Source organism: Pistacia vera, unplaced genomic scaffold (assembly GCF_008641045.1).
Source record: "Pistacia vera cultivar Batoury unplaced genomic scaffold, PisVer_v2 Contig592, whole genome shotgun sequence".
NCBI classification, from domain to species: Eukaryota; Viridiplantae; Streptophyta; class Magnoliopsida; order Sapindales; family Anacardiaceae; genus Pistacia; species Pistacia vera.
In genome coordinates this window covers 554,777-574,171 of record NW_022196437.1, presented here as the reverse complement: position 1 = coordinate 574,171, position 19,395 = coordinate 554,777, and the positions used below count along the sequence as shown (strand labels likewise).

Below are 19,395 nucleotides of genomic sequence, written 5' to 3'. Positions count from 1 at the left end.
TTTGGCAAATTTCCTTTAGATGCTCACTCTTGTAATCACTCGGCCCTTCAAATTTACCCTTTGTGGTGGCTTCCGTAAAGACCACAGAACTGTGCCCACTTTTCTCCAATCCAACTGCAATTTGTTTACTTGTTCTTCACCAACACCCCCACTTCCGAACACAAGAAACAACTGATGAATCTGGTTGACCATCAAGCCATTTCATGATCTCGTCGCGCCGTGTCGCATCTAAAACTACTTGTCACTCTGACTTTCGAGATCAATGGCCGGTCCAACAGCGTAAACTGGTGGCACATTGTCATGATCATTCATCAAACACTTAACCGCATGAGATTCCAACTGCTCAAATGTGTTGACGTAATCCCATTGGCCTCCCTGAATCTTCTTCCATGGTTCTAAATGTAGTGTAGCCTCCATTTTTTGTTTAAAAACTGGAGGCAGACCACTGCTTGGAACTGATTAACATAACCAGGAATCACCAAATCACCATCAGACTCTTCAAATTCTCTACCATTGATCATGTCGAGATGGAAGGTACCGAAAGAGACCAAGATAAGCCGCACTAGAAGGGAAAAACAAATAAGAAGGAGTACCAAGTTCATTGGCCACATCAATCATTGATGTACAAAAGAAATCAACAACCAATCCAGCAAGTGAGCTTGAATCAGAACCGGAAAGCACATGCTTGACAATGGTTTCTTTAACAGAAGCTTTGTGACAATCTATGAACTCGGTTAAGAACTTTTCTACAGATTTATCAGCCTCTTGCGAAGGAGAGAAGTCTGCGGTAGGAGGAAGATAGATGAACTTTATTTGAGGGTTGGATTCAACAAATGAATTTGTGTATGCAGCTGTAATAGAGGTGTCAGTAGGAAAATCTATGACAAGAATGGTTATCGAGAAACGATTATCTCTACCTAAGAAGCGCTTTGCGAGCTCGATATTGGGAATGAGATGGCCTGTGGCCGATACAGGGATGAACACAAGCTCAGCTTTCTTCATTGTTGGTGGTGGTAGTAGCTAGTGGTGAACATTATTATATATAGAGATACCGTTTTACAAAGTCAATGTTTAGGGAGTTATTTTACATATGCAAAACTGCAAATGGAAATAATCAAATCATGAACAAAGTTTTAGGTGGTGGAAAATATTATATGCAAATGGAAATACTCGATCATTGACAAAGGTTTAGGTAAATGTATAGATTATATGCAAATGTTGTCATTCCATTTGGCCACTATACTGAATTGAGTATTATTATCATAGGAAATTATAAATAAAGTATTTGAAGGTAGATGATCAGTCACATGTTGATCGTGGTTAACCGACAGTCAAAGCAATGCAACTCATGGCTTTATTTCTTCATTGTTGGTGGTGGTAGTAGCTAGTCATGAGAGGAGATGAAGACATATTGAAGCATTGAATATTCTTAGAGAGAAACGCATTCCTGAAGTCAATTTTATACATGCAAATCGAATAATTAATCATAGACAGTTTAAAGAGAAAAGAAGTGAGTTCCTCTTTATTATATTTTAAGAAAGTCTTAGAAGATTAAAAATCACAATAAAACTCCATCACTGCTAATATCTGCTCTTTCTACTCTCTTCTTTGACCTTCTTCCTCACTTTATTATCTATCCATCACACATTTTGTAGTAATCCAATCTCAACTCCACAGCCACTACCAAATCTTTCACCATTCAGAAAGCATTAATCTGTTGCTCAGCATACTTAGGCCATGTCACAATTGGAACAACAAACCACAAGTTCTCTAATATTGAATTCCACCCACAATGTGACACAAATCCTCCAATTGAACTATGAGCCAAGACCTCCTTTTGTGGTGCCCATCCACACACCAAACCAATCTTCTGTTAGAACCAGGATAGTGACTACCAACTTCAAGGCGTGTATCAATGCCAACTTTCTAAAAGAAATTTCGCCCCTTTACAGTGCAAATAGGATCAGCAAATTTTTTAGGATACAATGAAGAACCTGCTTGTGTTATGCACAAAACAGAAGCAACTTGAGAGAGTTTTGATTATACTAAAAGTCTAGAATTGTAGTCTTATTTGTTGTATACTTTTACAGAAAATCTTACTTCTAATATAGGATTGTTGGTACCTTTTAAAGAGAAGGTACCTTTTGGAAAACCCTTTGAGATATGGGCACAACCTTTTGAAGGTACATGATCTTTTGAAGGTACATGACCTTTTGATAATAGATATGCCTATAGGAAAATGGCTCACATCTTCTTTGTTCTCTCCAATAACGCTTTTGACAAGATTTCCTAGAGATGATCACTCTTGCAATCGCTTGGCCCTTCAAATTTATCCATTGTTGATGGCTTCTGTAAAGACCGCGGAAACATGTGCCCACATTGCTACAGCCCAAGTGCAATTTCTTTCACTTGTTCTTCACCAAAGCTCCCCCAGCTTCCAAAAGCACAAGAAAACAACCGACGAATTAGGCTGATCATCAAGCCATTTCATGATCTCATCCAAATCTAACTTCTCACTCTAATGTCCCTTTACATCTATAATTGGTCCGATTGTGTAAACTGGTAGCCCATTCTCAAAATCTTTCAACAAAGACTTAACCGCATGAGATTCTAGTTGTTAGGGCCAAAAAATGTCCTTGGCCCGAATAGGCCCAAAGACGAAGACACCTTCAACAAAACTAGAGGCCAAAGCCCAATTCCGATTGAGCCCGTAACAAAGTTTACATATCAGGTCCGTTCGGCTCATACCCAACTGCCCACCATCTGGACCTAATCAGTAGAGGCCCAATTTGTTTAGGCCTCACTGCCAGGTTATCTGAGCCCAGGCCCTCTGATCCTAGGCCACATTTTGGACTTAGGATCTACTTGGAGCCCAGGGTCGCCTACGTATTCCGATGCTATCTGAACTCTACTAAAGAGGTCCATCACTACCTTAATTTGTCTAAGATCCGTGTCTTAGACACGTTGGGCTCAGGTAAAGGAGCCAAAGGTTCCACTCTTTCACAAAACCTCAACTCCAACGACTCCTGGTCCCACTAGGATTCGAAGATCCTGTAATCGCTATTTAAACAGAGGCCAACCATCTCACAAAGGAGAGACATTACACCTTCAGACCTCGCAGTTCCGACTCTTGAGAACTTCGCATTATAACCGTAGTTATAGTCTCTGACTAGACTTCTAGTAACCATTTCTCTCCCTAACCCTTACTAAATTAGCCTCACTCAGTCTTGCTGACTTGAGCGTCGGAGTGTCTACGGAAAACACCACCTTGGTGTTTTCCGTTTGCTTCATGCTTATTTTCTTGCGTGTGTAGGTATAACAGATTGCTAGTGGCCTCAACCTCACGGGATCGGTCCGTATTTTTGTAAAGGTAGATTTTTGCATCTACACTAGTTACTTGAATGTGTTGACAATAATCCTGTTGGTCTCCTTGAATCTTCTTCCATGGTTCATAAGTGTAGTGTACTCACCATATTTGTTTAATAAAACCTCTGGCAGACCGCTGCTCGAAACAAGATTAACATAACTAGGGATCACCAACTCACCATTAAACTCTTCAAATTTTCTACCAACTTCATCATGTCAAGTTGGAAGGTACAACAACAGACCAAGATAAAGAGCACCAGAAGGGGAAAACAAATAATTCCCTCATCTATCATTGTTGTACAAAAGTAATCAACCACCAACCTGGCAAGTGAACCTGAGTCAGAACTGGAAACTACATGCTTGACAATAGCTTCTTTAACACTCGTGTTGAAGGTGAAGTCAGAAACGACATCGTATAACTAAACTGATAAGTTGTCGCTTTGCCTTGCATCTTTCTTGACCGTGGATTTGCAATATGTTCTGAAGGCTATTTTGAGGCCACCTGGACAAGAGTATAAAAGCACCCTCTCTCTCTTCTAAAGTAAAAAGAAAAAGAAAAAGAAAAAAAACACACACACACACACACGCACGCACACACAAAATTGAATATCTCTCTCTCTAGTTTTCCAGATCTACATCGTATTAAACTTTGTTTTTCTTGGTTCTTTCTTCTGTGTAAATCTGTCGTTGTAGTAGTGACATTTACTCACTATGTGAGGGTTGGGTTTACTCTCGGGTGTAAGGGTTTCTAGGTTCAGTTCCCTTGGGGAAGATTTGCGGGTGTAAAGAAGAAAGTGTTTAGTGAGAAGAAAGTGTTTAGCAGGAAGAAAGTGAGAATATTAGAGAGAGAGAGTGTGTAATCTATAACAAAGGTTCTAATTAGTGTAGAAAGCTTCTCAATTGTGGAGTTCAATGTGGATGTAGCTTATCCAAATCTTGGATAAGTGAACCACAGTAAATTATGTTCTTCTTGGTTGATTGTTTTCTTATGTGCTGTGATTGTTCTTGATTTTAGTTTGTTAAGTTGAAATTGGTAATTGGATTTAATCATAGCAGTGGCATTAGAGCTAGAAATCTAGGGTTCAACGATCTATCGGTCTATTCTTGATTTGGAGTAATTTCTTGAATTAAGAGTTCTTCGAATTTTAGGGCTTTCTCGATCTGTAAGTTCCTTAGAGTTCTAGGGTCTTTAAATCTAAGATTCAAGTTATCAATTTTGTGATTTGGTAATTTTTTGGAAATCTAGGGTTCATTGAATTTGGGAGTTTTCTTGATCAGTTAGTTCTTTGAGGTCCTAGATAGATTAGAGTCCATAATCGGGGTTCAATTGTGTCAAATTAAATTAGTTTCCAGTTTTAGGGTTTCTTCGATTGGGATTCTTTTGATATTAGTATCAAGAAACCTGATATGACTACAATATGCATGGGCATCACCCAATATGATGGGAAGATCGAATTCAACAGCAGGAAGAAAAAGATGAATGCGTTAATATCACACAACAAGGTTGCCATTGCACTGGAAAAGGATGCAACAAAGTGGCCAAAGAAGAAATTAAAGAAAAATGTTGAAGTTGATGAAAAGGCGTACAAACTTATCATCATGAATCTCTCAGATAAAGTCTTGAGAAAGGTAGATGACATGAAGACTCTATTGACTTTATGGGGTAAACTTGATTCAGTATACTCTTTATAACCTGCTCCAAATTTAGCTTTCTTAAAGGGTGCATTATTTGCTTACAAAATGGATAGCTCTAAATCTATAGAAGATAATTTGGATGAATTCTTGAAAATGACTTTAATTTTTAAGGGAACAGATCAAGAATTAGGAGATACAAGTTTAGCCATGATACTCCTTAATTCCTTAACAAAAGAGTACCAGGTTGTTAAAAATGCTTTACAATATATGGGTACTGCACCTAGTCTTGACTTAATTATTGTTGTATTAAAGGCTAGGGAGTTATAATTAAAATTTTAGAAAAGGAGTGGGAATAACTTGTTTGTAAAAGGTAGAGTAGAATCTGGCCAATCAGGAAACAATACACGACGTGTCACTAGCTTAAAGAATAAGAAGAAGGAAAAGGATATGTCAAGAGTAAAGAGGAAACTAGGAAGTGCTTTTATTGTAATAAAATTGGAAATTTAAAAAAGAATTACTTTGAGTGGATTAAAAAATAGAAACAATCAAACACTGAAAATCATGTAGCTTTCACTAATGACAGTATCAATGAATTTGAAGTCCTCACAGTGTTTAGATCAGACCAGGTTCAGGAATGAGTTCTAGACTCAAGGTGCTCTTTTCACATGAGTCTGAATAGAGAGTGGTTTCAAGACTTTGAAAATGATGAACATGAAATAGTGTTTATGGACAATAATAATGCATGCAAAGTTCGAGGAATAGGGAGTATAACCTTAAGATTGATTAATGGAAAATTGATAATGTTGACTAAGGTTAGATACATCCCTAAGCTAAAAAGAAACTTAATCTCTCTAGGAACACTAGATGAATTAGGATGTTATTATAAAGCAGAAAATGGATGCCTTAATGTATATAGAGATAACAACATAGTGTTAAAGGTTTGAAAAAGAATGAGCTATATATACTATGTGGGAACCATTATTCTGATCAATTTAACATGCTCTTGTTTCTTCTAACCCTAATGTGATAGAAAAATGGCATTTGAGAATGGGGAATATAAGCCAAAATGGGATAACCATCCTCTCATGACAGGAAGTGTTTGGTAAGGACACTATCTATCCTCTTGATTTTTGTGAAAAATGTGTGTTGGGTAAGCAACACCGTATGAGTTTCTCAAAACGTATAAATCTTGCCACTCATTGTTTAGATTATCTGCATGCTGATTTGTGGGGGCCATAACAGGTTAAGTCTCATTGGGGGAATAGTTATTTTCTCTCAATTGTAGATGACTTTAGTAGGAAGGTTTGGGTTTACCTACTTAGGTCTAAAGATGAAGCTTTACTTAAGTTCAAAAATTGGAAACTGTTAGTGGAAAATCAGGTTGATAGGAAGGTTAAGGCCCTTAGGACTGATAATGGCCTGGATTCTATAATACAGAATTTGAGAAATTATGTAGTGAACACGGAGTCCTTAGAAATAAGACAGTTAGAAAAACTCCTCAGCAAAATGGTGTTGCTAAGAGGATAGATAGAACCTTGCTTGAAAAGTTAGATGCCTCCTATTTACTTCAAGTTTACCAAAGACATTTTAGGGAGAAGCTTTGACCACATCTGCATACTTAGTGAATAGAAGCCCTTCCACTACCATAGAGTATATGTCCCTAGAAGAAAAATGGTCAGGAAGAAAGCCTAGCCTAAACCATTTGAGAGTATTTGGGTCTTTTGCATATGCACACAATAGTGAATGGAAATTAAAGCCTAGGTCCTTAAAGTGTGTATTCTTAGGATACCAAGAGGGCACTAAGGGCAGACTGTGGAATAGGGATTCACCAGGGTAAAAATCATAATTAGTAGGGATGTTTTGTTTAAAGACACCGTTTTCCCTTGTAAATTCACTAACCAAAATGCAGGTATCCCTAATGACAATGAAATAATTCCTGGTCAAACAGGAGTTACTCAAATTGAGGTGGACCAAACTCCACAATAGCCTGATACTCCTTGGCATGACCAAGAAACTAAACCTGAAGCTGAGACAACCACTGAGGATCTTGACCAAATAGTAAAGGCTGAAGAACCACTTCATGATAACCTAGCACAGTACCAATTAGCAAGGGATAGAACCAGGAGAGAAATTAGAGCCCCTACTAGATACTCCTATGCAGACTTGATCTACAGGACCTTGGTGGCAGGAATTGAAGTTGAGAGGACTGAACCAGACACTAATGAGGCTGCTATGAGATCCAAGGACAAAGAAAAATGGGTGACTACAATGGACAAAGAAATGCAGTCACTAAAGGTAAATGGGACATGGTCTTTGGTCCCTAAACCCAAAGACTATAAATCTATGGAATGCAGATAGTTGTACAAGATCAAACAAGGTATGCCCCTACTGAACCTCCTAGATATAAGGCTTGTTTAGTGGCTAAAGGGTATACACAGAAGAAGCGTATAGATTTTAATGAGATTTTCTCACCTGTTGTTAAGTTTAAAATAATTAGGATAATGCTCTCCTTTGTAGCTCATTATGATCTTGAATTAGAACAACTAGACATAAAAACAGCCTACTAGATTCATAGATAAAAAAATTTCCTAACCATGTTTGTATGTTGCATAAATCCCTTTATGGCCTTAAGCAATCACCTAGGTAATGGTATAAAAGGTTTGATACCTTTATATTGAGCGTTAGGTTCTCTAAGAGCGAATATGATAACTGTTTTTATTTTGCCTCCACTGATGATATGCATATTTACTTGCTATTATATATTGATGACATGCTCCTAATTAGTAAGTTTGAATCAAAGATAAATAATTTAAAACTGAAACTGAACTTAGAATTTGATATGAAGAACTTAGGAATTGTTAAGAAAATTCTGGGAATGTTCATTGAAAGAAATAGAAAAAATCATGAGCTAAGAGTCCATCAGTTGTCATACTTACAAAAACTGGTCACTAAGTTTGGTATGTCAGAATCCAAACCTATCAATTTGCCACTTGCAAGTCATTTTATCTTGAGTAAACTACAATGTCGTACATCTGATGCTAAAATGATTAAGATAGAGAATATCCCCTACTCTAATGCAGTAGGGTCTGTAATGTATGCCATGATTAGCTCTAGACCAGATTTGTCCTTCGCAATTTCCTTACTTAGTAGATTTATGTCTAATCTTGGCTATGATAATTGGATTGCATTAAAGTGGTTGCTTAGGAATATCAATGGTTCTTTACATATTGGTTTAAACTATTGTAAACTGGTCCTCTCATGGTAAACTGGGTTTTTGCTTAGATGTATAGCACTTTGGCTGGATTTGCTTCTGAATACGTGGATGTATATCAAGGATCATCCAATTGATGCCTTCAAAGAAGCATTGCTCGGATTTGCTTCTTAGTACCATAGTGGATGTAAGGTACCACTTTGTAACGAATCTAATTGCTAAAAAAGTGATTGACTTAAGGAAGATTCCAACTGAAGACAATCCTGCAAATATGGGCACAAAGGTAGTCACTTCTACCAAATTCAAGCATTGCTTGGATTTGGTGTCTATCAGCTAAACATTAAGGAGCAAAACTAAGAAGCAATTGATGATGAGTTCTCTACACAAGTGAGAGTTAGCGTGGTATTGCTAGAAATTCTGACTTCAAGGTGGAGATTGTAGAAGGTGAAGTCAGAAACTGTGTCGCATAACTAAACTGATACGTTGCCGCTTTGCCTTGCACCTTTCTTGTAATGCCCACATGGAGGTACGTAATTTAATTTATGCTCTTATACCTTTAGTTGATTTTTGCTAAAGTTATTTTGAGAAAATGTAAAGAAAATGCCTTAAACTTGCATTAAGGGTAAAATGGTCTTTTCACTCAAAATTAGTTGAAAAAGTGGGGAGTGAAAAGATATAGAATTTCATGGAGAATGCAATAAAAATGAGGGCATTATGGTAATTGAGTAAGGGACATAGATGGAATTTTAAAGAAAGTGTAAGGGCAAAATGGGATACTAATATATATTTTTATGTTATATCAAGGATTGAAGAGTGAAACCCTAGCCACTCTTCAACCTATTTTCACGCCACTTCTCCTCCAAATCCTCTCAATTTCTTCACTTCTTTTTCAAAAGAAATTCAAAGATTTTGGGTATTTTGAATGGACTTTCAATCCCAAGCAACTTTAGGTAAGATCCTTGTACTAAGAAGTGATTTTTAATTTTTAAAGTGTTAAATTTTGATGGTTTGTGCTTATAGGATTTAAGAGGAAGAGAGTTTGATCAAGAAGATTCTTAAAGGGGTTGGATTGCTAATATCAAAGGTAAGTAAATCCCACCCAAGTTATGATTTGAGAAATCAAGTGTGTAGAGATTTTACATATATGTATATGCTTATGATTTTGAGAATTGTTGATGAAATTGATGAATTATGGATGAGTTTGATGATTATTGATGAGTAGAATTTAGCCATGAGAAGTGGTTTTGGTTGTATGATGATTACTTGAAGTTTGGTTGAAGTTAGAAAGAGTTGAGTAGAATTTTTGGGAATGTATTGTTATGGACATGTTTAGTAATTGTTTAAGGGAGTTTTACTCCAAATATTGGTGGCTCGAGAAAGAGATAGAATTGTAGTCAAATTAGAGTTTGATTATGCATGCAATAAGTTTGATGAAATGTCCAAAAGAAGTGTATGCATGAGTTTTATTCATTTATGAATTGATATGAGTTTGTAGATGGTAGAGAGAAACTAATTTTTTTATGCTACATGGCATCCTTGCATTTAAACATTTGCATTTAGAAAGAATTATAAGCATGAAACCATCTACATACATATATCTTCATAAGAGCATGAAAAAACACTAAAATATGTTAAAGAGAAAATAGAAAGAAATGAGAATATTAAGATATTCAAATATGAAATTTTAGTTAAAGAAGTGTAAAAAGATAAAAAGAAGAGAAGGTTGTTGCGATGGGGTGCCTGTGAGTGACATAGTCCTACATGCATGCCGCCTTTAGTGAGCAGCCTCATAATTTAGAAAAAAGAATTGTACAGTCCGTTAGACGTGCGTGTGGTGAGCACTGTACCCAGAATTAGAGAATTCACTTACACGGCCAAGGCTCCAAATCCATGCCTCAACCGAGTCCGATCGGCAAGAAAAGAAAGAATAGAAAGAAAGAAAGAAAGAAAGAATAGAAAAGAAAGAAAGAAAGAACATAAAGAAAGACTAGAAAAGAAAGAAAGAAATAAAGAATAAGAAACATAAAACAGAATGAGAAAAATAGAAAGAAAATGCATAACCTATGCATTTGCATCATGAATATGCATAATACCATGCTCATTATTGTGAGTAGTGAAAAATTAGAAAATTGAGAGAAAAACAGTGAGCAAAACAAAGAAAGAACAGAGAGAAGAATAGAGAATACTCGGGAAATGAGTTGTAAGAAAAGAAAATTCAGGATTTAAGCAACGGAGAGAGGAGGGTAGCATAACGGGTTTACTTACTGAGCAATTAGTGTTCACTCCGTTGTTTTCAATGTTTTTGTAGGTAATAGGTGAGTTGCGATCACTCGGAACGTCATGTGGTGGAAGGGATGGGTTACATTGTCAAGTTGTTATTTTGAGTATATTTTGTAAATATTTGTATATAAAGAAAAATTAAATATGGGCCCATACTTTATTACTCGTTTATATATGTATTTTCATATATATATTTTTAATGAGTTTTATTGATTATTTTACGAGTATACTAGCTAGAAAGAAAGTATTACATTTTCTGACTGTGGATTTGCAATATGATCTGAAGGTTGTTATGAGGCCACCTGAACAAGAGTATAAAAGCACCCTCTCTCTCTTCTGAAGTTAAAAAAAAAAAAAAAAATGAATATCTCTCTTAGTTTTCCAGATCTGCATTGTATTAAGCTTTGTTTTTCTTGGTTCTTCTGTGTAAATTTGTCATTGTAGTAGTAACATTTAGTCATTGTGTTAAGGGTTGGGTTTACTCTCAGGTGTAAGGGTGTCCAAGTTGAGTTCCCTTGGGGCAGATTTGAGGGTGTAAAGAAGAAAGTGTTTAGTGGAAAGAAAGTGAGGATATTAGAGTATGTGTGTGAATGTAATCTGTAACAAAGGTTCTAATTAGTGCAGAGAGCTCCTCAATTGTGGAGCTCAATATGGATGTAGTTTATCCAAATCTTGGATAAGTGAACCACGGTAAATCGTGTTCTTCTTGGTTGATTGTTTTCTTGAGTGTGGTGATTGTTCTTGATTTTAGTTCGTTAAGTTGAAATTGGTAATTGGATTGAACCGACAATTAGCTTTATGACAACCTATGAACTCAGTTACAAATTTTTCTATAGATTTATTAGCCTCTTGTGAAGGAGAGAAGTCTACAAAAGGAGGAAGATTGATGAACCTTATTTGAGAGTTGGATGCTGCTACTGAATTCATGGATGTAGGTGTCTTAGCATTTCTACTATAAGCAGAATGCATGAGAAGAACAATTTCTGAGAACCATATTCATCTTGATCTAACAATCGATTTGCAAACCCAATTTCGGGAAGCAGGTGACCTATGCTTGGTAAAGGGATGAACACAAGCTGAGCTCTCTTCGTTGTTGGTGGTTGTAGATATGAGAGAAGATGAAGTAACCTTTTTCTTTTCCTTTGTGACATTTCTCAGAATAAAAATCGGAAATGGAATCGAAGTGAGGATAGGAAAGGGAAATAGAATCGGAGTGCGAGTAGGAAAGGGAAATGGATTCGAATTTGGATTTGGAACGGGAATGGGATTGCTTATGGAAACCAGAATATAAATACCACTTGGAATAACAATAAGAACTGAAACCCGAATAGGAACTGGAATATGAATGGAAATTGAAATACGAATAGGAAACAAAATATGAATAGGAATATTAATAAGAATAGGAATCAGAACAGGAATAATAGCCAAAATAGAAGTAAAATTGGCATAAACATTGTAGCCGAAATTAGAGTAAGAACTCGAATTGGAATAAAAATGGAATTATAATAAGATCAAGAATTAGAATAGAAATAGAAACAAGAACAAGAACATAAACTAGAATAGAAATAAGAATAGGATGAACCGAATTAGGAATAAGAGGAAATAGAAAGCCAAAGAGATAGTAAATATAATAAGAATAAAGGGTTCAATTTTACTATGTTGCCAATCAATATTAGACAATCCAATCTAATTTATATTTTCCTCTCTTTTTTATTTGCTTTGTTTTCATGGATTTGATTGTTTTTATAGTGAATTCGATGGTTGCTTGTGTTGGTTAACTAAATGATTTGTTTGAAAACTTTTGTTTGTTGTGTTGATGGTTTAAAAGGTGGGCTACGGTGTGTGGGGAATGATAGATGATTAATTTAGGGGTGACATAATAAATGGTGGTGGAATGTATAGTGGGTAATGTCTGGAGATTGATACGATGATTTGGGTATGGGGTGGTTGGTGGTGGGTTTGTGTTTATTTAATTTTATTATTTCAGAAATTTTTATTAAATGTTCAACAGTTGTCATGAGTTTGAATATTAGTAGAAGGGTAGGGATAGTTTTTGAAATTGCTTTATTAAACTAAAGAATTTTATTACAAATCCAACATGAAAAACTTAAAAGAGATCAAAGATGACAATAGAACTCCAACCATGAAATTCATGGCTTAATTTGTTTCTAAATTGAGACAAATATCATCAATCAAGCGTTGAAATGCAGTAAATGAAGATCCACCCTCCTTCACAGCTAGCCTGCTCTGTTCAGTCTTTTCTCTCACCTTCTTCCTCACCTCATTATCAATCTCCATCACACATTTTATAGCTCTTGCTATCTCATCTCCCAACACAACCTCTCCACTCATGCTTCTGTAATCCAATCTCAACTCCACAGCGACTCCCAAATCTTTCACCATTTGGAATGCATTCATCTGCTGCTCAGCATACATAGGCCATGTCACAATTGGAACTCCAAACCACAAGCTCTCCAAGCTTGAATTCCACCCACAATGGGACACAAATCCCCCTACTGATTTATGAGCCAAGATCTCCTTTTGTGGTGCCCATTTACACACCATTCCAATCTCCTTTGTCCTCTCCAAGAACCCAGCTGGCAACAGCTCATCAANGTTTATGATTTTGGGGAAATCGTTTATGCGATTTGGGTTAAGGGTATATTTGCAATATTTTTAACCTTTTGCATGTAAATTTACAAGACAGACCTAAAACTTATATTTTTTTTAGAAAAACCCTAAACGAGCCACTATTGACTCACAAGCCGAATCGAGCTGAGCCGAGGTAGACTCAAACTCGGCTTGGTAACTAATTGGAGTCGTACTTGAGCCAGCTCCGGTCAATTAAACTCGAGCCGAGTTCGAGAATTTAACGAGCCGAGCCAAGTCGACTCGTGAGCGGCTCGGCTCGACTGACACCCCTATGTATAGTTAATGTGGTATAGGGAATAACTCATAGTTAATGCACTTAAAGCAACAATCAATTACCTTGCATAATTTTCTCTTGCAATACAAAAAGACGATTAAGATTGTGCTTCATTCATGACATATTTCATAATACATCATCAATAAAGCGTCCAAATGCAGCAAATGAAGATCCTCCTTCCATCACTGCTAATCTGCTCTTTTCACTCATCACTTTCACCTTCTTCCTCACTTCATTATCACTCTCCATCACACATTTTATAGCTCTTCCTATTTCATCTCCCAATGCAACTTCCCCATTAGTGATCCTATAATCTACTCTCAACTCCACGGCCAATCCCAAATCTTTCACCATTTGGAAAGCATTAAGCTGCTGCTCAGCATACATAGGCCATGTCACAATTGGAACACCAAACCACAAGCTCTCCAAGATTGAATTCCACCCACAACGTGACACGAATCCTCCCACTGATTTATGAGCCAACACCTCCTTTTGTGGTGCCCGTCCACACACCAAACCCTTTTCCTTTGTTCTTTCCAAGAACCCATTTGGCAAGATTTCCTGGAGATTATCACTATTGTAATCACTAGGCCCTTCAAATTCGCCATTTGGTGGTGGCTTCCGTAAAGACCACAAGAACCTTACCCCACTTTGCTCCAATCCAAATCCAATTTCTTTGACTTGTTCTTCACTAAAGCTCCCCGGGCTTCCAAAGCACAAGAAAACAACTGATGAATCAGGCTGATCATCAACCCATTTCATTATCTCATCAGCTTTTTCTGTCTCATCACTCTGACGTCCCTTTACATCAATAACTGGTCCGACCGTGTAAATTGGTGGCATATGATCAAAATCATTCAACAGAGACTTAACCGCATGAGATTCCAGCTCCTGGAATGTTTAACAAAACTTCTAGCAGACCACTGCTTGGAATTGGATTAACATAACTAGGGATCATCAACTCGCCATCAAACTCTTCAACTCCTCTTCCAACTTCATCATGTTGAGTTGGAAGGTACAGCATAAGACCAAGAAAAGCTGCAGTAGAAGGGAAGAACAAATAAGAAGGAACACCAAGTTCATTTCCCACATCGATCATTGATGTATAAGACATATCAACTACCAACCCAGCAAGTGTAGCTGAATTAGAACGGGAAATCACATGCTTGACAATCGCTTCTTTAACACAAGTTTCATGAGAATCTATGAACTCAAGCATACGCTTTTCTACAGATTTATGAGCATCTTTTGAAGGAGAAAAGTCTATGGGAGGAGGAAGATTGATGAACCTTATTGGAGTATTAGATTCTGCAAGTGATTTATATAACGTATGTGTAACAACATTTCTAGTAAAAATAGAATCCATGTGAAGGACAGCCACTGAGAAACGCCCATCATCTCGCTCTAACAATCGCTTTGCAAACTCAACTTCAGGAACCAAGTGGCCTGCGCCTGCTAGAGGGATGAACGCAAGCTCAGTTTTATTCATTGTTGGCGATGGCAGAGGAAAATGTAATAAAAATTTGTGATTTCTTTTCTTCTGGGGAGTGAATAAGGGATCTAGACCACTCCTTTGATAAGGTAGTGATCTGTTGCACATGTCTATGAAATCAATCAATCATGTTCCAGAAAGAGATTCTTTTGTTCAGAAGCTGCAATTAATGATTAATAAAAAAATTAAAATATTATTTGTACAATTTATTTATGGTTATTATAATAATTTCACTTAGATACATAAGAATGATATTATGATGAGTCATCAGTAAATGTTGTTTTAATTTATAAAGAAACATGTTCAAGTGTTGTCTCATGTTTACTTCATCAAAATAATAATGTATGCTTAATCCGTTAAATTAAATATTAAAACTCCAATGGGATACTCACAGTAGAGAGTTAATTGTTGTTTATGATACCTACGGAAAAAATGCACTAAATTAAATTATAAAATAAATTGAAATATTCCAAGTAAATTTAATGAATCCTAAGATTTAACATTATGATAAAATATCTAGCACTGGTGATAAGATTTTCTTTCTTATCAATCATTGTTAAAAAGATTGGAGCGGCAACTGCACTTGAAGTTAGAGATGCGGGAATTCCATATGCTTTTGCACCTAGCATTGTGGTATACATTATCAAATCCTACAGCTAATGGATGTCAGCATTTCATTCTTCAGATTAATTGTGGACTCCTGATAAATCTTATGTCTATACAGGTTTGCAGGGATCCGAGATGGGGCCGATGCTACAAAATCTACAGCGAGGATCCTAAGATTGTTCAAGCGATGACTGAGATTATACTTGGGCTACAAGGAGATGTTCCTACTAGCTCTCAAAAGGGTGTCCCATATGTCTTAGGAAAGTAAGATTGATTAATTATGTAGTCTTAAAGTATCTCATTTGATTTCAGTGGCATGGCATGATTCACATTTCGCAGAGAGAAGAGTAAAATTGAGGGAGAGAGAATGTGAGTTAGAACAAAGCAAAGTTAGAGAATAATTAAAATATTTAACATATTGCTCCCATTAACTCATAAATTATATAATCCTAAATGTTTACAGAATTGAAGTAGGAGTCTAAGATGTATTGTTGTAGAGTTAGAGTAGGAGTCCAAGTATTTCTTTTCCTATAATCCACTATTATTTAATAAAGGTTATTTGGTATTTGAATAGATGTGTACAGCGACACAAAAAACGGATGGCGCAAAGGCAAGAGTGGCGTAATGAATAGAGAGATATGAAAACCAAAATAATAGTAGACATACAAACCATAAACAATAAACAAGGCAAGAGTGGCGTAATGAATAGAGAGATATGAAAACCAAAATAACAGTAGACATACAAACCATAAACAATAAACAATTAAGAGAAAGAAGAAATATGCGCGATTTTATCTTAGTTCACCCAATTAACAGGTTACATCCAACTAAGTCAATATTATTGCAATACTGTCTCATCTCACTCGTTTACAATGAAAGTAATTTGTCTTCTTATTTGTTATCATTTATTACCAGAGAAAAAAATGTTTATATATTAGGTTTAAAAGACTAAAAGCTAGTATTACAAAAACTTATATTCCTAGGCCCAAACTTAATAAAGAATCAATAATTTAAAGAAATTTTTCAACGGTTCTTTATGGACAAGGCACAAACCGCCTGTGGGCCAGGGGTGCTGCCCCTGCACCCCGCTCATCAATCGGCCACTAAGACCCTGAATGCGTCTTTGTAGCCTATTAATGCTGGAGTGGTCGACAACTCCGACAGATCTTCGGGTCTTTGAATGCAAGAATTTAGGATGCGAGGTTTACATCGCTCAATGGCTAGCCATATGAGATTGTTTCAACACCTTAGAATGACGCACGATTTGTGTTGAAACTATTGGATTCTGTATTCCGACTCGATCTGGCATCGTTTGCACCACCATGATTTGGTCAAAGCTGCAGGTATGTTAATTATGACTCNAGTTCAATAACCTAACAATGGCTACTGATTAGTCAAATATCATAAATTGTTAAGAGTTATAAGCTAAAACTAGGAGACAACATAGTCAATAGTTACCTTTTTTCTTCTCAAACTATATAAGTTGTTATGCATTTTAATGAAAATCATTTTTCCAGAAATCTTAGCTCGCAAGTTTTTTCTCTATTCTTAACATAAACTGACTTAAATTATGCAGACGTAATAAGAAAACGAAATTTCAAAGCTATCCTTGGAATAATGGAGACAACCTATATGCAATACTATTCTAAACAAAATTTTTTGTCTTCTTTAACCCATATGGAAAATTAATTTAACCTATATGCAATATTATTCTAAACATTCTAAATAAGCTTCAGCCAAGCCAATGAAGTTCAAAACATTAATTTTTGTAGTCTTTCTTTAACATTTTAATGAAATAATTTGTAGTAGTATAATAATGAAGTTTAAAGATAATAAGTATCATACCCAACTGTGATGATATTATCTGAGCTTGAGAATCTGCGATCACAATTTGCAAAGTTCAGCTTTATGAAGTAGGACATATATATATATATATAAAAGCTAGTATAAAAGTTTGTGATTGATACCTCTTGGGTAAGAGAATCTGAAGTAAAATTCCACAATCAGAATGAAGCGTATTTGAGATCTTTGATCAGATCCTTGCAAACCTAAAGTTCATAAAGACATTAGCAAGTAAATAATAACAAAGAAGTTAATTAAACCAAGTAAAACCAGAAGAGAGTTGAAAGTGGAAACATCATACTGATTGGTGTTTCCTAGAAAAGAAACTCCTCGGTATCTGTAAATCTTTGCACATAAAATGAGTTGAGGAAGATAAGAGAGAAGATGTAATTTGAATGCGCGTGAAAAACTTGAAAGACTGATCTGCTTTTATCATGGACGATATGATTCAATGATAATTAAGCAAATTATTATGAATGTCAAATCACGTACACTAATATCTTGTAGATATTTCAATGCTTACACATCAGTTAATATATTTCAAGTGATGATGTTGTTTAATAGATAAATCTAATATGATGATGTTATACCCACAAATTCTTCACACACTTTTTTCACAATTTCGACGTAACATTTGCAATTGGTCAATCATATTATCAGATGAGACCCATACGAGCTGACAAATTGTGAGTTTAATGTCAAGATGTGAGAGAAGGTTTGTAAGAAAAAGTTGTGGACGTAACATTTTCCACCTAAATAATAAGAGTGGTTGGAAGTCGCTGTCCATTTATTTAATAATAAATAAATTAGTAATTTTCAATTAATCTCAAAGGGTGGCCAAATAGTCAAATCTATGTTGTTCTATTAGGTTGAGGTTTAATTGTTAAGTCCACTCATAATTGATGAACGCCTATTATTATAATATATATATTTTGTCTAAAAAAGGTAAAATGATGGGATAGGAAAGGTTACGACCCACATTTTTATAATAAATATAAAAAGTTAACTATTTTTGTTTTAAATAATTAATTTTAGCACAAATTACAAACAAAAATCAACCGCTGACATATTGAACAAAAAGTAGTATTGATGAAGTTTTACGTGTTTTTTTGTCTTTTTTCTTTGTTTTCATACCTACTGAACGCATTTATTTTTTATTTTTTGTCTTTTTCAAGCATTTTCAATATTTAAAAAAAAAACACAGATATATAAAATCCATAAAAAGTCTTTTGATGATAATGGTGTTATTGGGATTAGGTATGTTTATATATATTATAGAAGTAACACCCTTTAAGATTTTCCTATCTAGAAGAGAACCAAGGAGAAGTTTAGAGTTTGAGCAACAATTGCCATATTGGAGGATATATAGGGCACCAGCCTCCCAATTCATCAAGGATGTTACACCATGCTTTAAGCTACTTAGAAAATGCCCATTGAAAAATTGTTTATTGCCATCTAAGTAAAAAACTATGAGAAAATACATCTTTCCTTCCAGAAAGTGAAGTCTAAACAAGTCCCAATCACATACCTAATATTTGTGCTTTTTCAATCCTTACACCTTTCTATTAATATTTTTCAGAGTGTGATGTTGTTTAATAGAATCTAATATATACAGGTGGTTTGGAAATCGCTCATTATATTAATAATAATTAATTAGATATTTTCAATAAAAATTAGCACAAAATTAAAACAGAAATCAACCCCTGACATATTTGAAAACACTTCTTTGAGATGAACATAATAATAGTAGTTTGACGGAGTTTTTCAGTGTGAGGATTAGTTATGTTTTTATTGTTTTATGTTTTCCGCGTTTCATTTTTTTTCCGTGTCTTTTTGGAAGCATTTCTATTAAAAAAAAAGACCGATACAAAATCCATAAAAGATTACACCTTATTTGCAAAACTTCCTTAAAGGGTTTATGGAAAAGTCTTTACTGATATGATGTTTTATTGGGATTTTTTATATAAAATTTCCTCTTAAAACTTATAAGATTTGAATAAATATAGAATCCAATTAAATAATTAATACCTGATCTAC

The 19,395-nt window shown here is 35.4% G+C and overlaps 3 protein-coding genes across 3 annotated transcripts; all 3 read right to left on the bottom strand.

The window, feature by feature from the left end:
• Positions 1-234: 234 nt before the first annotated feature.
• LOC116110018 (UDP-glycosyltransferase 71K2-like) lies at positions 235-1,002 on the bottom strand. Its single transcript, XM_031396262.1, has 2 exons — positions 549-1,002; positions 235-455 (listed from the first exon to the last, which is right to left on the bottom strand). Exons 1-2 carry the CDS (start codon positions 1,000-1,002, stop codon positions 235-237), a joined length of 675 nt encoding a protein of 224 aa, XP_031252122.1.
• An 11,544-nt stretch (positions 1,003-12,546) lies between these two features.
• Positions 12,547-13,101, bottom strand: LOC116109983 (UDP-glycosyltransferase 71C3-like). Its single transcript, XM_031396228.1, has one exon. The coding sequence runs from the start codon at positions 13,055-13,057 to the stop codon at positions 12,650-12,652; it is 408 nt and encodes a 135-aa protein (XP_031252088.1). The 5' UTR covers positions 13,058-13,101; the 3' UTR covers positions 12,547-12,649.
• A 443-nt stretch (positions 13,102-13,544) lies between these two features.
• LOC116110017 (UDP-glycosyltransferase 71K1-like) lies at positions 13,545-14,907 on the bottom strand. The gene is given in 2 exon segments (XM_031396261.1): positions 13,545-14,319; positions 14,321-14,907. Coding segments are annotated over 2 exon segments (1,362 nt in total).
• Between the last annotated feature and the right edge of the window lie 4,488 nt (positions 14,908-19,395).

Excerpts from the sequence above, each read along its gene's own strand:
- LOC116110018 (XM_031396262.1), bottom strand. The coding sequence starts at position 1,002 with ATGAAGAAAGCTGAGCTTGTGTTCATCCCTGTATCGGCCACAGGCCAT. Across the intron at positions 456-548 it reads TTCTAGTGCGGCTTATCTTG|TTCCAAGCAGTGGTCTGCCT; the intron begins GTCTCTTTCGGT and ends TATGTTAATCAG.
- LOC116109983 (XM_031396228.1), bottom strand. The coding sequence starts at position 13,057 with ATGGTGTGTAAATGGGCACCACAAAAGGAGATCTTGGCTCATAAATCA.